At 40.9% G+C, this 20,418-nt stretch overlaps 2 protein-coding genes across 6 annotated transcripts in view; both read left to right on the forward strand.

The window, feature by feature from the left end:
- Positions 1-1,206: 1,206 nt before the first annotated feature.
- Positions 1,207-2,841, forward strand: LOC311107326 (lysozyme g-like). 2 transcript variants are annotated; one of them, XM_084149810.1, is made up of 6 exons: positions 1,207-1,275; positions 1,367-1,526; positions 1,651-1,773; positions 1,915-2,111; positions 2,318-2,456; positions 2,576-2,841. In XM_084149810.1, exons 1-6 carry the CDS (start codon positions 1,228-1,230, stop codon positions 2,707-2,709), a joined length of 801 nt encoding a protein of 266 aa, XP_084005936.1. In that variant the 5' UTR covers positions 1,207-1,227; the 3' UTR covers positions 2,710-2,841. The 2 variants fall into 2 exon arrangements, with proteins under 2 accessions (XP_084005936.1, XP_084005937.1); XM_084149811.1 differs by having other exon boundaries at positions 1,690-1,773.
- A 590-nt stretch (positions 2,842-3,431) lies between these two features.
- LOC311107773 (uncharacterized protein) overlaps positions 3,432-20,418 on the forward strand; it is a 43,997-nt gene continuing 27,010 nt past the window's right edge. The window contains exons 1-2 of one of the 4 annotated variants that reach the window (XM_084150308.1): positions 9,971-10,278; positions 16,900-16,956. In XM_084150308.1, coding sequence (XP_084006434.1) covers positions 16,907-16,956 — 50 coding nt within the window. In that variant the 5' untranslated portion in view covers positions 9,971-10,278; positions 16,900-16,906. Of the gene's footprint in view, positions 3,552-9,970; positions 10,279-16,899; positions 16,957-20,418 lie in introns of those variants that run through there. The other 3 variants (XM_084150311.1, XM_084150309.1, XM_084150310.1) reach the window with 3 other exon arrangements.

Genomic DNA, 20,418 nt, shown 5'->3' on the forward strand with positions numbered 1-20,418 from the left:
CGGGGGAGAAGGGCCTTGGTCAGGGAGGTGACCAAGAACCCGATGGTCACTGACAGAACTCCAGAGTTCCTCTGTGGAGATGGGAGAAACTTCCAGAAGGACAACCATCTCTGCAGCACTCCACCAATAAGGCCTTTATGGTAGAGTGGCCAGACGGAAGCCACTACTCAGTAAAAGACACATGCCATCCCGCTTGGAGTTTGCCAAAAGGCACCTAAAGGACTGTCAGACCATGAGAAACAAGATTCCCTGGTCTGATGAAACCAAGATTGAACTCTTTGGCCTGAACGCCAAGCGTTACGTCTGGAGGAAACCAGGCACCGCTCATCACCTGGCCAATACCATCCCTACGGTGAAGCATGGTGGTGGATCGAGGGAAAGATGAACTGAGCAAAGTACAGATTGATCCTTAATGAAAACCTGCTCCAGAGTGCTCAGGAACTCAGACTGGGACGAAGGTTCACCTTCCAACAGGACCACGACCCTAAGCACACAGCCAAGACAATGCAGGAGTGGCTTCAGGACAAGTCTCTGAATGTCCTTGAGTGGTCCAGTCAAAGCTCGGACTACAGCAGCAGCCAATGTGTGGTGTTCAATGTAGGCTTACATTCCATGAGACTTTTGAAAAAAATATGCAGGCCTTGACATTAACCTGTTTATCCACTTGTCCTTCAGATAAGGAGGTGACTGAATGGTTATTGTGTTGTTTGATGCAAGAAACCACTTTACAAAATAAAATGCATTATTATTCCCATACCATTATTTGAGAATCTGAAAAAAATGCTACCCTCTGCCTATTGGCTACTTAGCTTATTCAGGCCTGTGTCAAAATACAACAGTGCCCCTTTAAGACACAAAAAAAGCTCTTTATCTGACTTGCTTTTCAAAGATGTCTAGAAATGTACACATTTTGTGCTCTTGTAGGAAGCAATCACTCCCCTATTGCTGACTACAAATTATCTATAACTGGGCTAATAACTCACTAACTAGCGAAGGATTTGAACAAAATGTCCACACATGGCTACATGGAGCTCTTGCTTTGATTTCAAAACAAGCACATCTACTCATGACCACAGCTGTAAACACTGTCCAGTTCAAAGTAAATGAGACAGATCCATAATAGGAAATTGTCTATTTGCATATAGGCCTACTGCAGCTCTAACTGGTTATGCTGCACCGGTCTGTGTAGAGTACAGGCTGAGTCATGCACAATAGAATCCTACTCCGATGCGTTCTGCCTACAACAACATCTCTTGCATAGTTCGTTTTGTTTCGGTATGTTGCATTGGATCATATCGCGTTGATTCATCACAATTGCCACAGTAAAGGAAAGTTGAGAAGTTAAATCTCGTTCTTCTCTCCATAGGCTGATATTTATTTTGCACTCTGCTCCGCAGTCCCGGGGGAGCTGCGTGGCAGTCTCAGGAACTGCCTGTATGTTGCTCAACCACACCTGTCACGTGCAATAGATCAATCTGAGGAACTTTCATTTACAGGAAATCACCAAGAGAAAGACAGCAACATGGGTGAGCTCTGTTCAACTGTATGATCATTTGTAATCATATAAGTATATTTATTTCACATAAACTATTTTAAAAAGGGCACCAGCTAAAACAACCTATTGTATCTGTATTTCTCTAATTTGGATAGGAGTTGGAATTGGTGGATTCATTACTTTCTTGACTTTAGCCTCTCGTTTTGGAGACATTACAAAGGTTGACACCAGTGGGGCTTCAGCGATCACCGCTAGACAAGACAAGCTAACCGTCCAAGGTATGTGAGTGACTGGTATTCAGAACCTTCCAATAATCAATAATAGTCCATCCATCGAATCTATATAATTTTATAGGAAACAAATGACATACAAAGTTAATATTTTATATTTATTTTACTATCAATCCTAATTCTCTAAAGGGGTGGATGCCTCTCATAAACTGGCTGAGCGTGACCTGGTGAGGATGAAGCAGTACAAGGAGCTCATCACCAGGGTGGGGCAGAAGCATGGCCTGGACCCAGCTATCATTGCTGGCATCATCTCCAGAGAGTCCCGGGCGGGGGCAGTGCTTGACCATGGCTGGGGAGATCATGGGAACGGCTTTGGGCTCATGCAGGTTGGTTGGCAGTTGCCACAACATTTGTGTACATGTGTCGTTGATTGTGTGTGAGAATGAGGAAGCAGAACTTACCAAGGGGATTTCTCTTGAAATCTGGGAAGTTTGATAGCATCTTTCTCTTCCTCTTTTAGATTGTACTATAGGATATTTTTGTAATGCAATAAAAGTGCCGTGATTTATTTCTAAATATTTTATTTTCATAGGTTGACAAGCGCTACCACAAGATAGTGGGGGCATGGGACAGTGAGGAGCATATCAGTCAAGGCACTGAGATTCTAATTGAGTTTATCCGAAGGATCCAGGCTAAATTCCCTGCGTGGCCCAAGGAGCACCAGCTTAAAGGTACCGTATTGCTCACCCACCTTTTTGCTCTGTAGTTTGATAGAAGTGAGGAGTTACATGTTTGTTGTGTATGCAAATGCATGGATACCATGGCAAAAACCTATTGTATATCTTTTCAGGGGGAATTTCAGCCTACAATGCTGGGGACAAAAATGTCCGCACCTATGAGCGAATGGACGTGGGCACCACTGGGGGTGACTATTCCAATGATGTTGTTGCCAGATCTCAATGGTTCAAAAGCCAGGGTTATTGAAGAGTCTCTTCATTATATACACCAGTCTTTGATTCTACCTATGGTGAAAATATTCAGTACATGTCTTCTATTTTCTGAATAAATCAAAGCAGTAAAATTACTTCTCTGAATAAATCAAAGCTGTGAAATACATTCTATTTTCTGAATACATCAACTGGAAATGTCATTGTGTGGTCACTGGTCAACTTTTATAATTCATAGACGTTTCCTATTTTAAGCAAACATCCTCTAATGCATACAAAAAAGCTACCACTAGAGAGCATAGCTGCCCACAGATTTACCCCTCAATTCTCAGATTTCCCCAAAAACTATTTGACTTTTTCTATGGACATAAAATGAGGGTATTTGACCATAAAATCATTTTGAAAGATACCTGTTGTTACAGAGATTACAAATGGTGTATAATATTTGAGCCGACTACAGTAGTCCTAAAATATAGTTTCTTTATTTTAGGGGTTTTGGTCAAGGACTAACAGCAATATTGTTTCCAATCAGGTGGTTCATTTTTCAGCATGATCAAATTCTCCTACACCATACACTGAGCATATAAAGCAGACCTAAATGGAGTTGTTAAAAATACACCATCAATGTTAGCTTGGTTTTAAAGTTGATCTTTATCTATAGACCTTTGAGAGCAAATTCTCAGTGAGTCAACTACTGCACACAATTAAGTTACTTCCTCGAAGAGAAAGCATGCGCGGTACTCTAGTGCTTCTGCTGGCTAGTTGAAGAAAGACACGAGACCTCAATGGGCCAGATCTAATCATCACAAATCACCGACGTCTTTTTGACTTTTTTGATGGATGACTGCATACTTTAAAATATAGCGCCTAACTCAGTTTGTAAGTAACATTTTCTTTCATGACGAACTTACAGAGACATATTGTTTGATAAGATTGAATATGGTTCGCACCAGTTGCTTTTTCTATTTTGCTTGTAGGATTCGCAAAAAAAAAACTGTTGAATTCAGTTGGTGGTGGGGTCCAACCTTTCTTGGAAGATTGTTACCATAAACTGCGCTCTTCTTTATTACGGATGCGATGTTGTTGAATTATACCTCTCACTTGAAGTAACTCCCACATAATCTGATGTGTTATCTTTAGCATAATGTGACTCGTCATCCTCTTGAGTTGATTTTGGTTACAAATATATTTGACTTATATTTACTTTTTAAAGACAATTAGCTATTGCTTTCTTAAAAATTTAGTCCGATTTTCAATGGCCTATAGGCTATAATTGTCTGCTCCTCTTTGACAACACAGAAGGATAATGGTGATTGTTGTTTTTACACGGTTTCAATAGGCTATGGTTAAGATACTAGATAGTCAATATTTTGTCCACCTCAGTTGCATATTCCCAGCAGCTATCTGGTATGATATGTCCATCAATAACTTTACATAATTCCTTATTTGATGCACATAAATCAATATACTTTATGTCCCTGGTTTGGTGCAGGGCAGAAAGGTGTTGACTTGAGCCACTGTGTGGAATAAAAACAAAGATATTGTCAAATCTGTCTGCAGATGTTCCAGGCATGCAAATGCAGGAGCTCCAACCTGGAATTTTCCATTATAAAGGAAATATCTATACATATATAATACCTAATTACTGTACTTATGTCAGCAGAACTGGGTGGCACATTTATGGCAAATACATTGAAATTCCATCATAGGGCTTTTAGAAAGTCTCCCGTGGCCATCTGATGATGCATGGTGTGTCCAGTCCAGTTTTGTTATTATTACGAATATCGGCAAATCTTGAAGAAATATCCCATTGTATATCTCTTTATAATGATGGAATTATATAGTGACATCAAAGGATAAACGTGCTCAAGTATAGTCTCCCTGTGCCATCTGGATTATTGTAGCAGTTTATTGTACAAATTGAATGCAACAAGTTTAATCTGGATTGTTCTTGACCGTGAGTGTTTTTTTTTACAATGATGCATAGCATTATATCTGAGCATAATGTCACAAAGTTGAACAGGGGTCAGTATAGTGGTCACAGCTGTCCTTAGCCTTGTAAACCACACACAGCTGACCAGTAGGACCAACCAGATTGAGCCATAGCACTAATTACATGTTCTAAATGGGCCAACTGGGAATTTAGGATACAGCGAAGAGCAAAACACTTAAAAAATGTGTCACAATTATTTGATTATCACCATGCATTTAAATCCTTCAGATAAATCACTTCTCGCATGCCCTCACGGCCCACACATACAGTGCAGCAAATGATTTGTAGTATAAGGAATGCCTTGTGAAAAGGGTCCCAACTGTAGGTAAATGGCAGACTAGAGGGCCTTTTAGCAGTTTATCAAGCAGTAAAACCCAGCAGGATCCCTTTTCATATGGAGAGCGTGAGAACAGAGTGGGTCATTTCAAGGGTCAGCTCTGACAGGTTTCCAGCACCATGAGAAGATAACCACAGGCAGGCAGGCAGAGAGGAGAGGAGGACTGTGTGTTGTTTTTGCTGTATACACATCCCTGTCTATCCGTGACACATTCAGCCTCACCCTCCCACCCAGCATGGCAAGCTCCCTAGCTCAGCTCTGGGGTATAATTGTTTTGTTATTTACAGTTCTGCATACATGGTCTTAATAAGAGTTTGGACCAGAGAGCTCGCTGCTCACAGAAGATGTGTTCCAGATGTGAGTAGGAATTCCAAGCGCTTTGTAAAGAAAAGAAACCGTACTCTGCAGGAGTTGACTAAAGAAACTTGAGTCAGAGCAAACTGTTGAGGGGACGAGGGATTCGAGAGAGCAGGGGGAAAGGGGCCTCTTGCTCAATCATGGGCACAGATTTAACTCTTCAGAATTCAGCTTTATATTAGTAACTATCTAGAGTTGAAAACAGCATGTTCTTTTACCCTACAGTATTTTGGTGAACCACAAAGTTTATGACAATCGGTGTGTTTTAAGGATTGAGCAATGCTTACATGTGTTTTGCAAGTTATCTCATACACTAACCGTCATTGTACATATTCTCCTTATCAGGAGTTTCTATACTTTCTCAGTTATGACCCAAGCAAGCATGGGATTCTGTGGGGGCAGTGAAAAAATGTTTCAGGAAATACCAACATTTTTTTCAAGGAGGAAAACTGACCGACATTCCTCATAGCTTTAAAAACAGGGATAGATGTGTTTTTCAAATGGGTCCACATAGTTTGTATGAATGGAGATTTCCCATGCGTGAGATTCTACTCTGATGTAGTCTGTCTGGATGTTTGAATACTAAGATGAAAGCTACTTGTGATTGCTATTGGTGTATAGTAGACATCTTAAAGGCCCAGTGCAGTCAAAAACATGATTTTCCTGTGTTTTATATAGTGTATATATATTTCCACACTAAGGTTGGAACAATACTGTGAAAATGATAATGCCCTTTTAATGTGAGAGCTGTTTGAAAAGACAGCCTGAAATTTCAGCCTGTTTTGGTGGGATGGAGTTTTGGCCTGCCTGGTGACATCACCAGGTGGTAAATTAGTTAATACACCAATAAGAAAGAGTTCCAAACCTATTTGCCAATAAAGGCTAATTGTTTTATTTTCCCCTCCCCACTCAGACCACTCCCAGACAGTCCTATCACAATTTTTGCTTGATAATTTGCTGTTAGGCTAAGAAGCTGTTTTTGTTTCTTTTTGACAATTTTAATTTAAAACAATCACAGTAAGGTACTTAATTGTCACCCATAAATGATTTGATATTGAGATAAAGAAGGCTACATTGGACCTTTTTTAAAGAGATTTTCCAGAAGTTTTGTATACTTTTTAGCCAGTAGTTCTGAAAGTAGCGCCCAATAGACAAAAAGGGTCCCAGTAAATTGTGCAACATTTTGTACAATGTCGTAACTTAATTGCTCTCGAGCCCCCTGCAGAGTGCGTGTGCTTGGGCTCACCCCGCAACCTAATTTGACAATGCTGTGCCGATCTGATTCCGCCTCCCACTTTAAACTTGCAAACTCATTGTACATCTTCATTCCACTTGCCAATCAACATTTTCCCTAATGTTCGGTTGTGGCTAGTTTCCGTGACTAGTATGGCAAGCAAGTGATTGTGATAATTGTTATACTTACAGGTAACTGCCAAAATAAAAGAAACACCAACATAATAGGGCTTTGGGCCACCACGAGCCGCCAGAACAGCTTCAATGCACCTTAGCATAGATTCTACAAGTGTCTGGAACTCAATTGAAGGGATGTGACACCATTCTTCCACAAGAAATTCCATCATTTGGTGTTTTGTTGATTATGGTAGAAAATGCTGTCTCAGGCGCTGCTTAAGAATCTCCTACAAGTGTTCATTTGGGTTGAGACTGACACACACAGTCTTGTACAGCTAACCTTGTGGGGACACACAATTCAGTCCCATTCAAAATCCTAATCCCTAACCCTAAACATAACCCTAACCCATACTCTTACCCTAACCCTAACCCAAAAACCTAACCTTAACCCTAGCCCTAAACCTAACCCTAGCTCCTAACCCTAACCCTTAACGTAATTCTAACACTAATTCTAAACCCCCTGGAAATAGTCCCCACAAGGTCAAATGCTAACAAAATGTCCCCAGTTGGTCAAATTTAAGTTTGTTTACTATTCTTGTGGGGACTTCTGGAATAGCTAAACACGTCCACACACACACACCCTTTAAACCCCTTATGCTCCTTTGAGACCCGTCTTTCAAAGTCACAGAGATCTCTTCTAGCCATGGTAGCCAAAATAATGGGCAACTGGGTATTTCTATACATGACCCTAAGCTTGATGGGATGTTAATTGCTTAATTAACTCAGGAACCACACCTGTGTGGAAGCACCTGCTCTCAATATACTTTGTATCCCTCATTTACTTAAGTGTTTCCTTTTTTTGGCAGTTACCTGTATATGTTAGCGTCAGATGTCCTACTCCTTGAAAGTCGTGTATTGATTATATATAGCATTTGCCTACGTGATGAATAATGATCGCTGGCAATCAACTGCAGTTTTTGATTACCCCATATCATGGAATATCTGTGTGAACGTATATAAGGACAAAAGGTGGACACATGAAATTATTTGATTTGGATTGATGGTTGACACAACAGAAAGGTAGGCCAATATTTTCTTGTCCAAAAAGTTTATGAAAGTTTGCTTCAGTGTAAGGGTTGGTGTGTGGTGTGACCCAGGTGCGGTGCAGGATAGACAGTAGGCATAGATGGTGAAACAAGGATCTTTACTGGTGGTCCCGAAGCCAAAATACAAAATAACGGACTTAACACGATAAAAGAAAGGTGGAGCAAATAAGTCTCCAAAAACAGGCTGACAGCCAAAATACGAAATACTAACTACGACTGAAACAAATAAAGAAACAGGGAGAACACTTCTCAAGTACCTGTACATACGTCTCCGATCAGACACTGATTAGTACTGCTGGGCATAGAGAAACTAGCAGAGAAAACTGAGCAATGGAACACTGGGAAGTGAGGGCATAAATACACAGGTGAACAGGTAGACACAGGTGACACCAATAGGATAATGATTAGTCCAGACTGTGAGTGAGGAAGTGAGGAGGTGCCTAAGGTTGTCGGAGGAGGACACCTAGTGGATTGGTCCGGAACTGCGACCCCCTCCTGTAACACTTCAGTATGCATTTCATGAGCACATCAATATGTGTGTTGTGTCGTGAATGGTGATCGGGATAAATGGATGGAGGCGCGCCTGGTAACAACCTTAGCCTATTGTGAAATACTGTATATTCCAAAATTCACCAGCGACACCATTTAGGAGCTAAAGGTTGTCAGCACAGTGTTTCTGATCAGGTTGACAATTATCCTCTAATGTATTTGTGTGGCTACGATGCCATCTTTAGCGCACAATATTTTCTGGTTTGCAGAGAAATCCATTGAAAGAGAGAAATGCAGCTACTACCGAGGTCTAATAGATCTAACTTCTCATTTCAGATGCTTTCTAATATTTGATTCATGGATTTGATCGACGCATTCAATGTATTTGTTGCTCTTATAATGGTAAACGCATGCAGCCACTCATCCCACTTGCTTCAGAGAGCATGTTCACTACATGACAAGAATGAGCGCGTAGGTCTCATACACTAAATTATGGCATGATATAATGTAAAGATTCGGTGCCTTTTCCCACTGGGAGGACTGTAGATCATTTATTATGCATGTATGAGCTATAGATTTTATTTTATTTACACGTCGAGTCCAAAACTGGAGGTTTTAAAAATAACGAGTTAGTTTTCAAACCTCTGGAAAATCTCTTTAGCATACTGATAGTCATACCAGACTGTATATATTGAGTTGATAAGCTAAATGTATTGATTCTAATGATGTATTTTATCAATTGTTTGTATTCACCCAAATCATATTTATTTGAAATGCCATTTAGTAGAGTAAAAGTTATTTGGGTAGAAGTGCTGTTATCACGCTCTGTGGCCACAGTCTTCTAATGTGTTTACACTTTTAGGTCAAAGGAAATGTTTCATTTTGAAAAGGAGCTTCAGAGGTCTGGAGTTAATAAAGAGTTTGAGTCGATGATTGTTTACTTTCTTTATTCCCAGGAAAATGGGCCACTTGGATTGTTCTCCGAGCAGATCTGGCCATTTTGTATGGTTGTATTCTGATTGAGCTTTACCAAATCCTTTACAGACCGGAAAATGAAACTAGTCAGCTGGAGTTGCAGCCTCCAATCTCACATAGAGATATTTATTTATTAAAACACTTTCAGGCTCCTCTGACTTAAATTATCCATAAGTAAAATATATATTGTTGTAGTCGTTCAATTCACATTTGTATTGTTTTGCATGTTGGCATTCTGCAATAACATAGTTATCTGAGAATTAGGCCTATTATCAAACCTGTACATTAATAGACCATATTGATTTTCTACTTAGTCATCCTTAGTCATATGACTTGACATCCCAACATGACTGACACAAAGGTTGAACCTAGAGGTTGAGATTTAGACATCTGTTGACTCAGGCTCTATGGCAGGGTGGCACTGTTTGTTGGGGTGTTTTGTTTTTCTGATGGGGATGAGATGAGTGAGTTCCCAGCCAGGACAATCCCCACATCTCCTCACAACGCCCCTAGCTAATTATCACAGAGACACGGGTCAGATCGGCTGGAAGTAAGCTGCCTGGTTGAGACAATAGCTGCAGGCTACCGCTTGGGATTAGGCTATGTGACGGGGAGGGAGTGGGAGGTGGAGGGGGGTGGGGAAGAGCAGCTTGGGGCGGGCTGTTAGTTCACACTCATGTCCTCCCACTGTAGGCTAGTCACTGGGAGGGCAGGCAGGCAGCCTCAACTCAAAGTTAGCTCTGTCTTTATCTTTGTCTTGCCACCAGCTGCCCTTTCTGTCTTAATTCATGTGCATTAAGAAGAGGGGTATTTATGTTTAGTGGACTGTTGGCCTTCAACATTGCAGTCGGGGCTTGCACAGGGACTTCAACGTGCCATCATCACTCAGACAAGCTGGTAAAGGATGTACTAAAGAGGGAATCTGCTGCCATTTGTATTGCTTGAGTATTCCCATCTAGAAACCATGGCTGGATTTTACGGCTGTTTGCGGGGGAAAACGTAAGTGTGCTCTGCTTTTCTGGTTAGAGATGTTTGATATCCTGTCAGGGTCTGAGGAAATATATCTATCACCAGAGCATTTATCTCAAGGGAACATACTCATTTATGATATGTGTCTCTGGCAGTCTGCTTAAAGTACATGGTGTGTGTACATGTATGTCTTAGATAAGGGCTATAATTATGTTACTAACCCTAATATTAGGACACAGTAGGCCTGCATTGGTTTTGCAAGTCATAGCATGTGAATAAATGGTTCATTTGAAACTGTAGCGAGGACTGGATTGTGAATACTCTGTATATGGGCTGTTTATTTGCAGTGTCAGAGAACCATCTCCCCCTTTATCCTAGTCGTCACTAGCTTCTACATCCACAAAGTCATAAACCCTGCCTATTTGTAGAATGTATCTTCTTAAAATTGTATTTTAACCCTAAACTTAACCACACTGTTATGCCTAACCTTAAATTCAGACCAAAAAGCACATTTTTGTTTTCATTAATTTGTATGATATAGCCAGTTTTGACTTTGTGGATGTAGAATCTAGTGGAAACCCTTTATCCTTCGGTCTCATGACATTTAAGACAATAAAAGCTTTATTAACCCCTCACTTAGTTCGTTGAAAAAATGTCAGAGAGAGCCAGGCAGCCCTTTTGTTAACCCTGTGAACTGACTCACTTAACAGTAACTCAGCCTGAAAGGGATCAGTTATTCTCCCCTGACTGCCACGGTTTATTCACATCCATCCACCCCCACCCCCACCCCCACATCCCAAACCCCAAACACCCATTTCAGGCCCTGTGTAGCTCAGTTGGTAGAGCATGGCGCTTGCAACGCCAGGGTTGTGGGTTCATTTCCCACGGGGGGCCAGTATGGAAAGAAAAAAAAAAATTTATGCACTCACTAACTGTAAAGTCGCTCTGGATAAGAGTGTCTGCTAAATGACTAAAATGTAAACGTGTCAGCTGTCCCAACTAAGTTCCTCTTAGTAGCAGTCTGGCTAAGAACTGGCTTTCATGTGACATCTTGTACACAGACCAAGTTAGAAATGGAGACCATATACAGTATGGATGCCAAGCACAGTAGAGTACAAGACATACCATCCTAAAGTAAACAACTCGGCTAAGATGTGTGGGACACCTGCACTGTTTCACATGGTGCTCTTTTAAGCAGTCTTCTCTGGACAGTTGAAGCCTTCTTACCTTTTCCAGATGGATCTGGTTTAATGCTAATACTCCTCCAAGTCAGTAAGAAGGGCTGTTTTGAACTGTACTATACTAACACCTAATGTTTTTTTTTTTCCTTGTTGGATTAACATGTTCAAGTTAGATTAATGCATTGAAGCATGTTATGCCCTGTTGCACGCAACATCAATGTTGTCCCAGAATGTCTTTCTTGCTATACGCCTCGTATTTGGGGCAGATGTGCAGCCTAACCCTTTTGTTGACAGGCTTCTACTTGTGTGAATGCACCCTTGATACAACTTGTAAATGCATGATACCTATTGCATAGTCAGACTTAGTCACTCCTTTCATTTAGAAACCAGAAGTTAAGGAAATTCCATGGTTTTGTGCCTCTGGTTCTAGACAAACATTAAGGTATGTGAGGTTTTACTCAACAGCTTAAATAACTTTGGAAAAGAAGAACTGTGCTGTGACAAGCTGACCAACCACTTTAGAAATGTAGCCTCATATGGGGGCTCCACCCACTGAAAAGTGTTCACTCAGTATAGCAAATAAAGTTGGGTTCAAAAAATAGACAACTGTCCATTGTAAATACTATAGTAGTTCTTCCTTCCAGGCAGCTTTGCCCTGCAGTAGCCTTGTTTGGAATGGGCTGGTTACTGTTCTTCTCTTACTATGTTTTATTGGATATCCTGTTTGGTTGTTGTGGCCCTCTTGATATGATACAAACATAGTTCTGTTCTGTGATGGTTTCCTGCACGGGGCTGAAAATGGACGCTAGGAAAATAATTGGGATCCGTTTGCCCACATTGCATTCAGTAATGTGGGCAATTGACTTGCACACAATCTATATCTGTCCTCAGTGCTCCATGCTCCACAGGCTGTGTATAATTTAGACTGTCAGAGGACTCTCTCGCCAGTTGAAATTAAAGTATAAACTACTAAACAAAATGCCCAGTATCATTGCTTGGCACTGCCGTTCAGTAACAATATTCACATGGAGCATTTTATTTTTACCTTTAAAAAATAGGCATGAAGGCCTTGAAGTTTCAGGGGATTCTTGTGTTCAACATAACTGTTGAAATTTGTTGTGGCTTAAGATAATGTAGTCACTTATTTAACCCAGTTGATGGTTTGCACTGGTTCCATAGACAGATAACTCTATATTGCAGGGGTTGGCAACAGGAGGCTGGTGGGCCAAAACCAGCCCACGAGTGATTGTTTTTGACCCCCCAAAGTTTTTGCAGAAAATATATAAAATAAAATTTGGATTTTCGTTTTTGGTCAAAAAAGACTAAAATCACCAGGAATTCAGCAACACATTTGTTTCATTTGGGAAATCTGTTCACCAAGTATTCCGACAAATAAGAAAAGAGGCATATCTGCGGACCAAATAAAACCAATCATAATGTCTGTGTTTCACAAGTTTGGACAGCACAGTACAGTCAATTACAGTATAGTACAGTAAATAAAAGTAGAGTGGAGTAGAGTACAGTACACAGTAGAGCACACTAGACTTGACTACACTATAATGTACTGTACTGAACTTTATTGTACCTCACTGTACTCTACTCGACTGTTCTGTGCTGTACTGTACTCTACTGAGCTCTTCTGTGCTGTACTTTGATGTCCAGACTTGTGAAACATAGATGTCTATGATTGGTTCGGACCATCAACATTTGGTCATGTTTGGTGACTGATTGCATTAATAGCCAGTGTGTGGAATAATACCTAAATATGCAAAGGATATTGCATATTCCTACCTTAGTGTACCTATTTAGGGTACATCACCATGAAGAGAATGACATTCATATCCATCATTATACATTTCTGTGTAGTAGAGATCAGGGACCCATGATGAAATTCCGATACCACAATTATGTCACCGTGTGTAAATCCACTTCACTTACTGTAGTTCAATAACCAAAATAGATTTTTTTCAAACTCACTGTGTCATGTCATAGCTAACACCCCATTCTTTCTGCACACATCTTTGAATCTTAATTCGGAGCATATAAACTGAGGGATATTTTACCGTAATTCTGTTACCAAACTTTACATCTGCACAGTTCTTCCAGCAAATGTGTTTTTGTCAAATGTTTAGTGTAAATTGTTAAAATTGTTGGATGGTTTGTTAAACTTTGAAATCAATGGTTTTTGTTTCGCATACATTTTAAGTGAAAAATCTGAGTCTCAGCGCAATTCCGTTACCGTGGAATTGCCCCTATCTGTACAGTACCTTGCAAGAGTATTCATCCCCCTTGGCGTTTTTCCAATTTTTTTGCATTACAACCTGTAATTTAAATTGATATTTATTTGGATTTCATGTAATGGACAACATAGTCCAAATTGGTGAAGTTAAACGAAAAAAATTACTTGTTTAAAAAATGTCTACAAAATAAATAATGGAAAAGTGGTGTGTGCATATGTATTCACCCCCTTTGCTATGAAGCCCCTAAATAAGATCTGGTGCAACCAGTTACCTTCAGAAGTCACATAATTAGTTAAATAAAGTCCACCTGTGTGCAATCTAAGTATCACATGATCTGTCACATGATCTCAGTGTATATATACACCTGTTCTGAAAGGCCCCAGAGTCTGCAACACCACTAAGCAAGGGGCTCTCCAAACAGGTCAGGGACAAAGTTGTGGAGAAGTACAGATCAGGGTTGGGTTATAAAAAAATATCTGAAACTTTGAACGTCCCACGGCGCACCATTAAATCCATTATGAAAAAAATTGAAAGAATATGGCACCACAACAAACCTACCAAGAGAGGGCCACCCACCAAAACTCACGGACCAGGCAAGGAGGGCATTAATCAGAGAGGCAACAAAGAGACCAAAGATACTCCAATCTCAGCTCCTTCAGGGTTATCTGTCCATAGGACCACTTTAAGCTGTACACTCCACAGAGCTGGGCTTTACGGAAGTGGCCAGAAAAAAGCCATTGCTTAAAGAAAAAAAGTATCAAACACATTTGGTGTTCGCCAAAAGGCATGTGGGAGACTCCCCAAACATATGGAAGAAGGTACTCTGGTCAGATGAGACTAAAATTGAGCTTTTTGGCCATCAAGGAAAACACTATGTCTGGCGCAAACCCAACACCTCTCATCACCCTGAGAACACCATCTTCACAGTGAAGCATGGTGGTGGCAGCATCATGCTGTGGGGATGTTTTTCATTGGCAGGGAATGGGAAACTGGTCAGAATTGAAGGAATGATGGATGGCGCTAAATGGCCTGCTGGCTCCCCTTCCTCTGCGGAAGCATAGTTCCCGCTCAGCCCAGTCAAAACTGTTCGCTGCTCTGGCACCCCAATGGTGGAACAAGCTCCCTCACGACGCCAGGACAGCGGAGTCACTCACCACCTTCCGGAGACATTTGAAACCCCACCTCTTTAAGGAATACCTGGGATAGGATAAAGTAATCCTTCTACCCCCCCCCCACCCCCCCCACCCCCCCCCCCCCCCCCCAAAAAAAAAATAAAAAAAAAATGTAAAGTGGTTATAGGGTGAATGCACCAATTTGTAAGTCGCTCTGGATAAGAGCGTCTGCTAAATGACGTAAATGTAAATGTAAATGTAAATACAGGGAAATTCTTGAGGGAAACCTGTTTCTGTCTTCCAGAGATTTGAGACTGGGACGGAGGTTCACCTTCCAGCAGAACAATGGCCCTAAGCATACTGCTAAAGCAACACTCGAGTGGTTTAAGAGGAAACATATCAATGTCTTGAAATGGCCTAGTCAAAGCCCAGACCTCAATCCAACTGCAAAAGGTGGCTCTACAAAGTATTGACTTTGGGGGGGTGAATAGTTATGCACGCTCAAGTTTTCTGTTTTTTTGTCTTATTACTTGTTTGTTTCACAATAAAAATGATTTTGCATCTTCAAAGTGGTAGGCATGTTGTGTAAATCAAATGATACAAACCCCAAAAAAATCAAATTTAACTCCAGGTTGTAAGGCAACAAAATAGGAAAAATTCCAAGGGGGTGAGTACTTTCGCAAGCCACTGTAAAAGGTTTCTAAATGGTCTACTCGTGAGGCTTTTGCCGTCATGCTTTTGCATTATTTACAATTCACATAGGCCTACCTGCAATGCATATTCCATTAGTTTTGTATCCATCCCCATTTTCAAAGAGCACCTCTTGTCTGTTTACCAAAGACACGCTCCTCCTAACGTATTCAAATTATTCAGTCCTATAATGCCATATCAACGGTAGGCCTAGGCTATATCTTGCTTATTGAGAACGTGCCTCACAGATACAATACAATTTACGGGAGCCTAGTATTTTCTAGTTGAGGAGCGCTAAGATTTGCCATTGAGTTAGATTTGTTAAAGTTCCAGTGCTGTCAAAAACATGATTTTCCTGTGTTTTATATATATTTCCACACTGAGGTTTCGAATAATACTGTGAAATTGTGACAATTAGGATAATCCTGGGCACAGATGTCAATTCGACGTCTATTCCACATTGGCTCAGCATAATTTCATTGAAATGACGTGGAAACAATGTTAATTCAACCAGTGTGTGCACAGTGGGAATGCCCTTTTTAATATATATAGCTGTTTAAAAAGACTGCCTGAAATTTCTGCCTGTTTTGGTGGGATGGAGTTTTGGCCTGCCTGGTGACATCACCGGTAAATTATTTAATAGACCAATAAAAAATAGAGTTCCAAACCTCTCTGCCAATAACAGCTAGTTTTCCGTTTTGCCTTCCCCACTCAGACCACTCCCAGACAGTCGTAGCAAAATTCTTACTTGAGAAATTGCTCTTTGCTAAGAAGCTATTTTTGTTTATTTTTAATCATTTTTATTGGAAACACTCACAGTAAGATACTTAATTGTTACCCAGAAATGATTTGATATTGACATAAAAATGGCTGCATTGGACCTTTAAAATAGAGCCCTTTACTTCCTATTCCACAAATATTAGAATTATGCTGGATGTTGACAAGAAGACAGTCTCAAAGGACACTATAAGTTCAATCGAACAATATGTTCAGCACAGCAAATATGGATTTTGAGTCTGGATTTGGGCCTCAGTTTTGTCAACATCAGCTGTGAAAACCAGATGGCTCTCCACTGACTCAGCTGAAGAGTGTGTGTGAAAGTTATAATCAAGGTGTTGTCTTTGTCTCGTACACGTTGCTAGTTGCTATCCTTTAATCCTCGATTGCATAACATAGGTGACTCCTCACATCTGGCTTTGAAATAGGGGATCTCTAGTTCAAAAACAATACTCAAACCTGGCTGTGTCCTTATATGGAACTGGCAGACTCATCGGTTTAAATTCCCTACAACTGCCTGTGCTCAAATGCTTTCTCATCTTCTAAATAATGGTTTGTTTGTATGTTTATCTAACAGTCTTTTGTTTCTATCATTTAATGCTGCTCCTTTCCACCAACTCTCTCTCCTCCCTTTCAACCCCCCCTGAAAAGTTAAGACATGAAACGGCGGACGTCATCGCTGCTGGTCAGTATTGGAGGCAGTCCAAGGTCAGTCCGTTAGCCCAGCTGAAATCTGCTGCCTCTGAACCATGCTGCCCCACTGAGTAGTGCGTACTCAGTTGGGCTCTCTGCTTTTCTTGAGGATGTTCCTCTTGGGAAGCAAAACTGTGTGACGGGTTGGTCACGTGGTCAGACCCTGGGAGGTTATGGTCCATAGGCTAACTGTGACAGCAACCCCAGGTGGCATATTCCCCCCAGAATGCTGTTGTTCATAAGTAAAACTAGTATGCTTCCCTTTGGTCTAGTCTATACAGGTCCCCACATCCACACAGTCCCCAATCTCTTTTATTATCCCGTAGTCTAAATCAACTGTGGGTGGTGTGTTTGTGTTGTATATGTACATCTCTTTGTATTGGTGGTGGTTTTTGTCAGTCACACATTGTCCACCTAGGTAATAATGCCTCTGTATCTTTTGAAGCTTTATTTCTCTGTGAAGCAGGGATTGGGAACATTTTCTCCGAGTATGACAGAGGAAATGAATAGGCAGTATCAGATGGGAGAGTAATGGTAAAGATGGCCGTCGTTCAGAGAAGTCAGACTCTCATTAGATCGGAGCTCTCTCTCTCTCTCTGCTCTCATGTGTTGAAGTCAATGACTGTGCTGCTTTTGTCGCCTGACGAACGCTGTGGAATGTTTCAACTGGCCGATTTCACGCCAGCGGGAGCGGAAAATATTTTTGGTATCTCAGATTGTTCTTCAAGCTATTGGGACAGGGCCTTGGAATTCAGCAGGGATATACAGTTGAAGTCGGAAGTTTACATACACTTATGATGGAGTCATTAAATGGAGTTGAAGGATGGGACTAATAACAACTAACAACAACTAACAAAAACAAGATAACTAATAATGTAAGCATACTGTGTCCATAATAAGTATATATGTTATAGGTTGAGAGCTTTTGTGAAAGAGCACAGTTAGAAAGATATGGCATACAGAAGCAAACCGGATGGACATCATGAAAATTATCGGAGAGGTTGAGGGTAGAGGAAGTTCAGGAGTAAAAACAAACAAAATATAATTATTGTAAAATTGACTGTGTCCATTAAATGTATATAGTATGTACAAGCTGGAAGTAGAGGCCTAAGCATTGTTGTTCACTAGTTTACTCCAATTGGGGAAGGGGTGATGGGGTTGAAAAGTAATAAAGGGAAATACATTTAAAAAAGGAAATGTATGTACAGTGGGGGAAAAAAGTATTTAGTCAGCCACCAATTGTGCAAGTTCTCCCACTTAAAAAGATGAGAGAGGCCTGTAATTTTCATCATAGATACACGTCAACTATGACAGACAAAATGAGAAAAAAAAATCCAGAAAATCACATTGTAGGATTTTTAATGAATTTATTTGCAAATTATGGTGGAAATTAAGTATTTGGTCAATAACAAAAGTTTCTCAATACTTTGTTATATACCCTTTGTTGGCAATGACACAGGTCAAACGTTTTCTGTAAGTCTTCACAAGGTTTTCACACACTGTTGCTGGTATTTTGGCCCATTCCTCCATGCAGATCTCCTCTAGAGCAGTGATGTTTTGGGGCTGTCGCTGGGCAACACGGACTTTCAACTCCCTCCAAAGATTTTCTATGGGGTTGAGATCTGGAGACTGGCTAGGCCACTCCAGGACCTTGAAATGCTTCTTACGAAGCCACTCCTTCGTTGCCCGGGCGGTGTGTTTGGGATCATTGTCATGCTGAAAGACCCAGCCACGTTTCATCTTCAATGCCCTTGCTGATGGAAGGAGGTTTTCACTCAAAATCTCACGATACATGGCCCCATTCATTCTTTCCTTTACACGGATCAGTCGTCCTGGTCCCTTTGCAGAAAAACAGCCCCAAAGCATGATGTTTCCACCCCCATGCTTCACAGTAGGTATGGTGTTCTTTGGATGCAACTCAGCATTCTTTGTCCTCCAAACATGACGAGTTGAGTTTTTACCAAAAAGTTATATTTTGATTTCATCTGACCATATGACATTCTCCCAATCCTCTTCTTGATCATCCAAATGCACTCTAGCAAACTTCAGACGGGCCTGGACATGTACTGGCTTAAGCAGGGGGACACGTCTGGCACTGCAGGATTTGAGACCCTGGCGGCGTAGTGTGTTACTGATGGTAGGCTTTGTTACTTTGGTCCCAGCTCTCTGCAGGTCATTCACTAGGTCCCCCCGTGTGGTTCTGGGATTTTTGCTCACCGTTCTTGTGATCATTTTGACCCCACGGGGTGAGATCTTGCGTGGAGCCCCAGATCGAGGGAGATTATCAGTGGTCTTGTATGTCTTCCATTTCCTAATAATTGCTCCCACAGTTGATTTCTTCAAACCAAGCTGCTTACCTATTGCAGATTCAGTCTTCCCAGCCTGGTGCAGGTCTACAATTTTGTTTCTGGTGTCCTTTGACAGCTCTTTGGTCTTGGCCATAGTGGAGTTTGGAGTGTGACTGTTTGAGGTTGTGGACAGGTGTCTTTTATACTGATAACAAGTTCAAACAGGTGCCATTAATACAGGTAACGAGTGGAGGACAGAGGAGCCTCTTAAAGAAGAAGTTACAGGTCTGTGAGAGCCAGAAATCTTGCTTGTTTGTAGGTGACCAAATACTTATTTTCCACCATAATTTGCAAATAAATTCATTAAAAATCCTACAATGTGATTTTCTGGAATTTTGTTTCTCAATTTGTCTGTCATAGTTGACGTGTACCTATGATGAAAATTACAGGCCTCTCTCATCTTTTTATGTGGGAGAACTTGCACAATTGGTGGCTGACTAAATACTTTTTTCCCCAAAAAAGCAAGGGCATTGAAGATGAAACGTGGCTGGGTCTTTCAGCATGACAATGATCCCAAACACACCGCCCGGGCAACGAAGGAGTGGCTTCGTAAGAAGCATTTCAAGGTCCTGGAGTGGCCTAGCCAGTCTCCAGATCTCAACCCCATAGAAAATCTTTGGAGGGAGTTGAAAGTCCGTGTTGCCAAGCGACAGCCCCAAAACATCACTGCTCTAGAGGAGATCTGCATGGAGGAATGGGCCAAAATACCAGCAACAGTGTGTGAAAACCTTGTGAAGACTTACAGAAAACGTTTGACCTGTGTCATTGCCAACAAAGGGTGTATAACAAAGTATTGAGAAACTTTTGTTATTGACCAAATACTTATTTTCCACCATAATTTGCAAATAAATTCATTAAAAATCCTACAATGTGATTTTCTGGAAAAAAAATTCTCATTTTGTCTGTCATAGTTGACGTGTACCTTTGATGAAAACTACAGGCCTCTCTCATCTTTTTAAGTGGGAGAACTTGCACAATTGGTGGCTGACTACATACTTTTTTCCTCCACTGTATGTGTATATATATATATATACACACACACACAGTGGGGAGAACAAGTATTTGATACACTGGCGATTTTGCAGGTTTTCCTATTTACAAAGCATGTAGAGGTCTGTAATTTTTATCA

This window comes from Coregonus lavaretus, assembly GCF_964263955.1.
Source record: "Coregonus lavaretus genome assembly, chromosome: 32".
NCBI classification, from domain to species: domain Eukaryota; kingdom Metazoa; phylum Chordata; class Actinopteri; order Salmoniformes; family Salmonidae; genus Coregonus; species Coregonus lavaretus.

Bases quoted from the DNA above. Each gene is read 5' to 3' on its own strand.
- LOC311107326 (XM_084149810.1), top strand. From the start codon at position 1,228: ATGCGTTCTGCCTACAACAACATCTCTTGCATAGTTCGTTTTGTTTCG. The intron at 1,774-1,914 runs GTATGTGAGTGA...AATTCTCTAAAG, and splicing joins AGACAAGCTAACCGTCCAAG to GGGTGGATGCCTCTCATAAA. The intron at 2,457-2,575 runs GTACCGTATTGC...ATATCTTTTCAG, and splicing joins CAAGGAGCACCAGCTTAAAG to GGGGAATTTCAGCCTACAAT.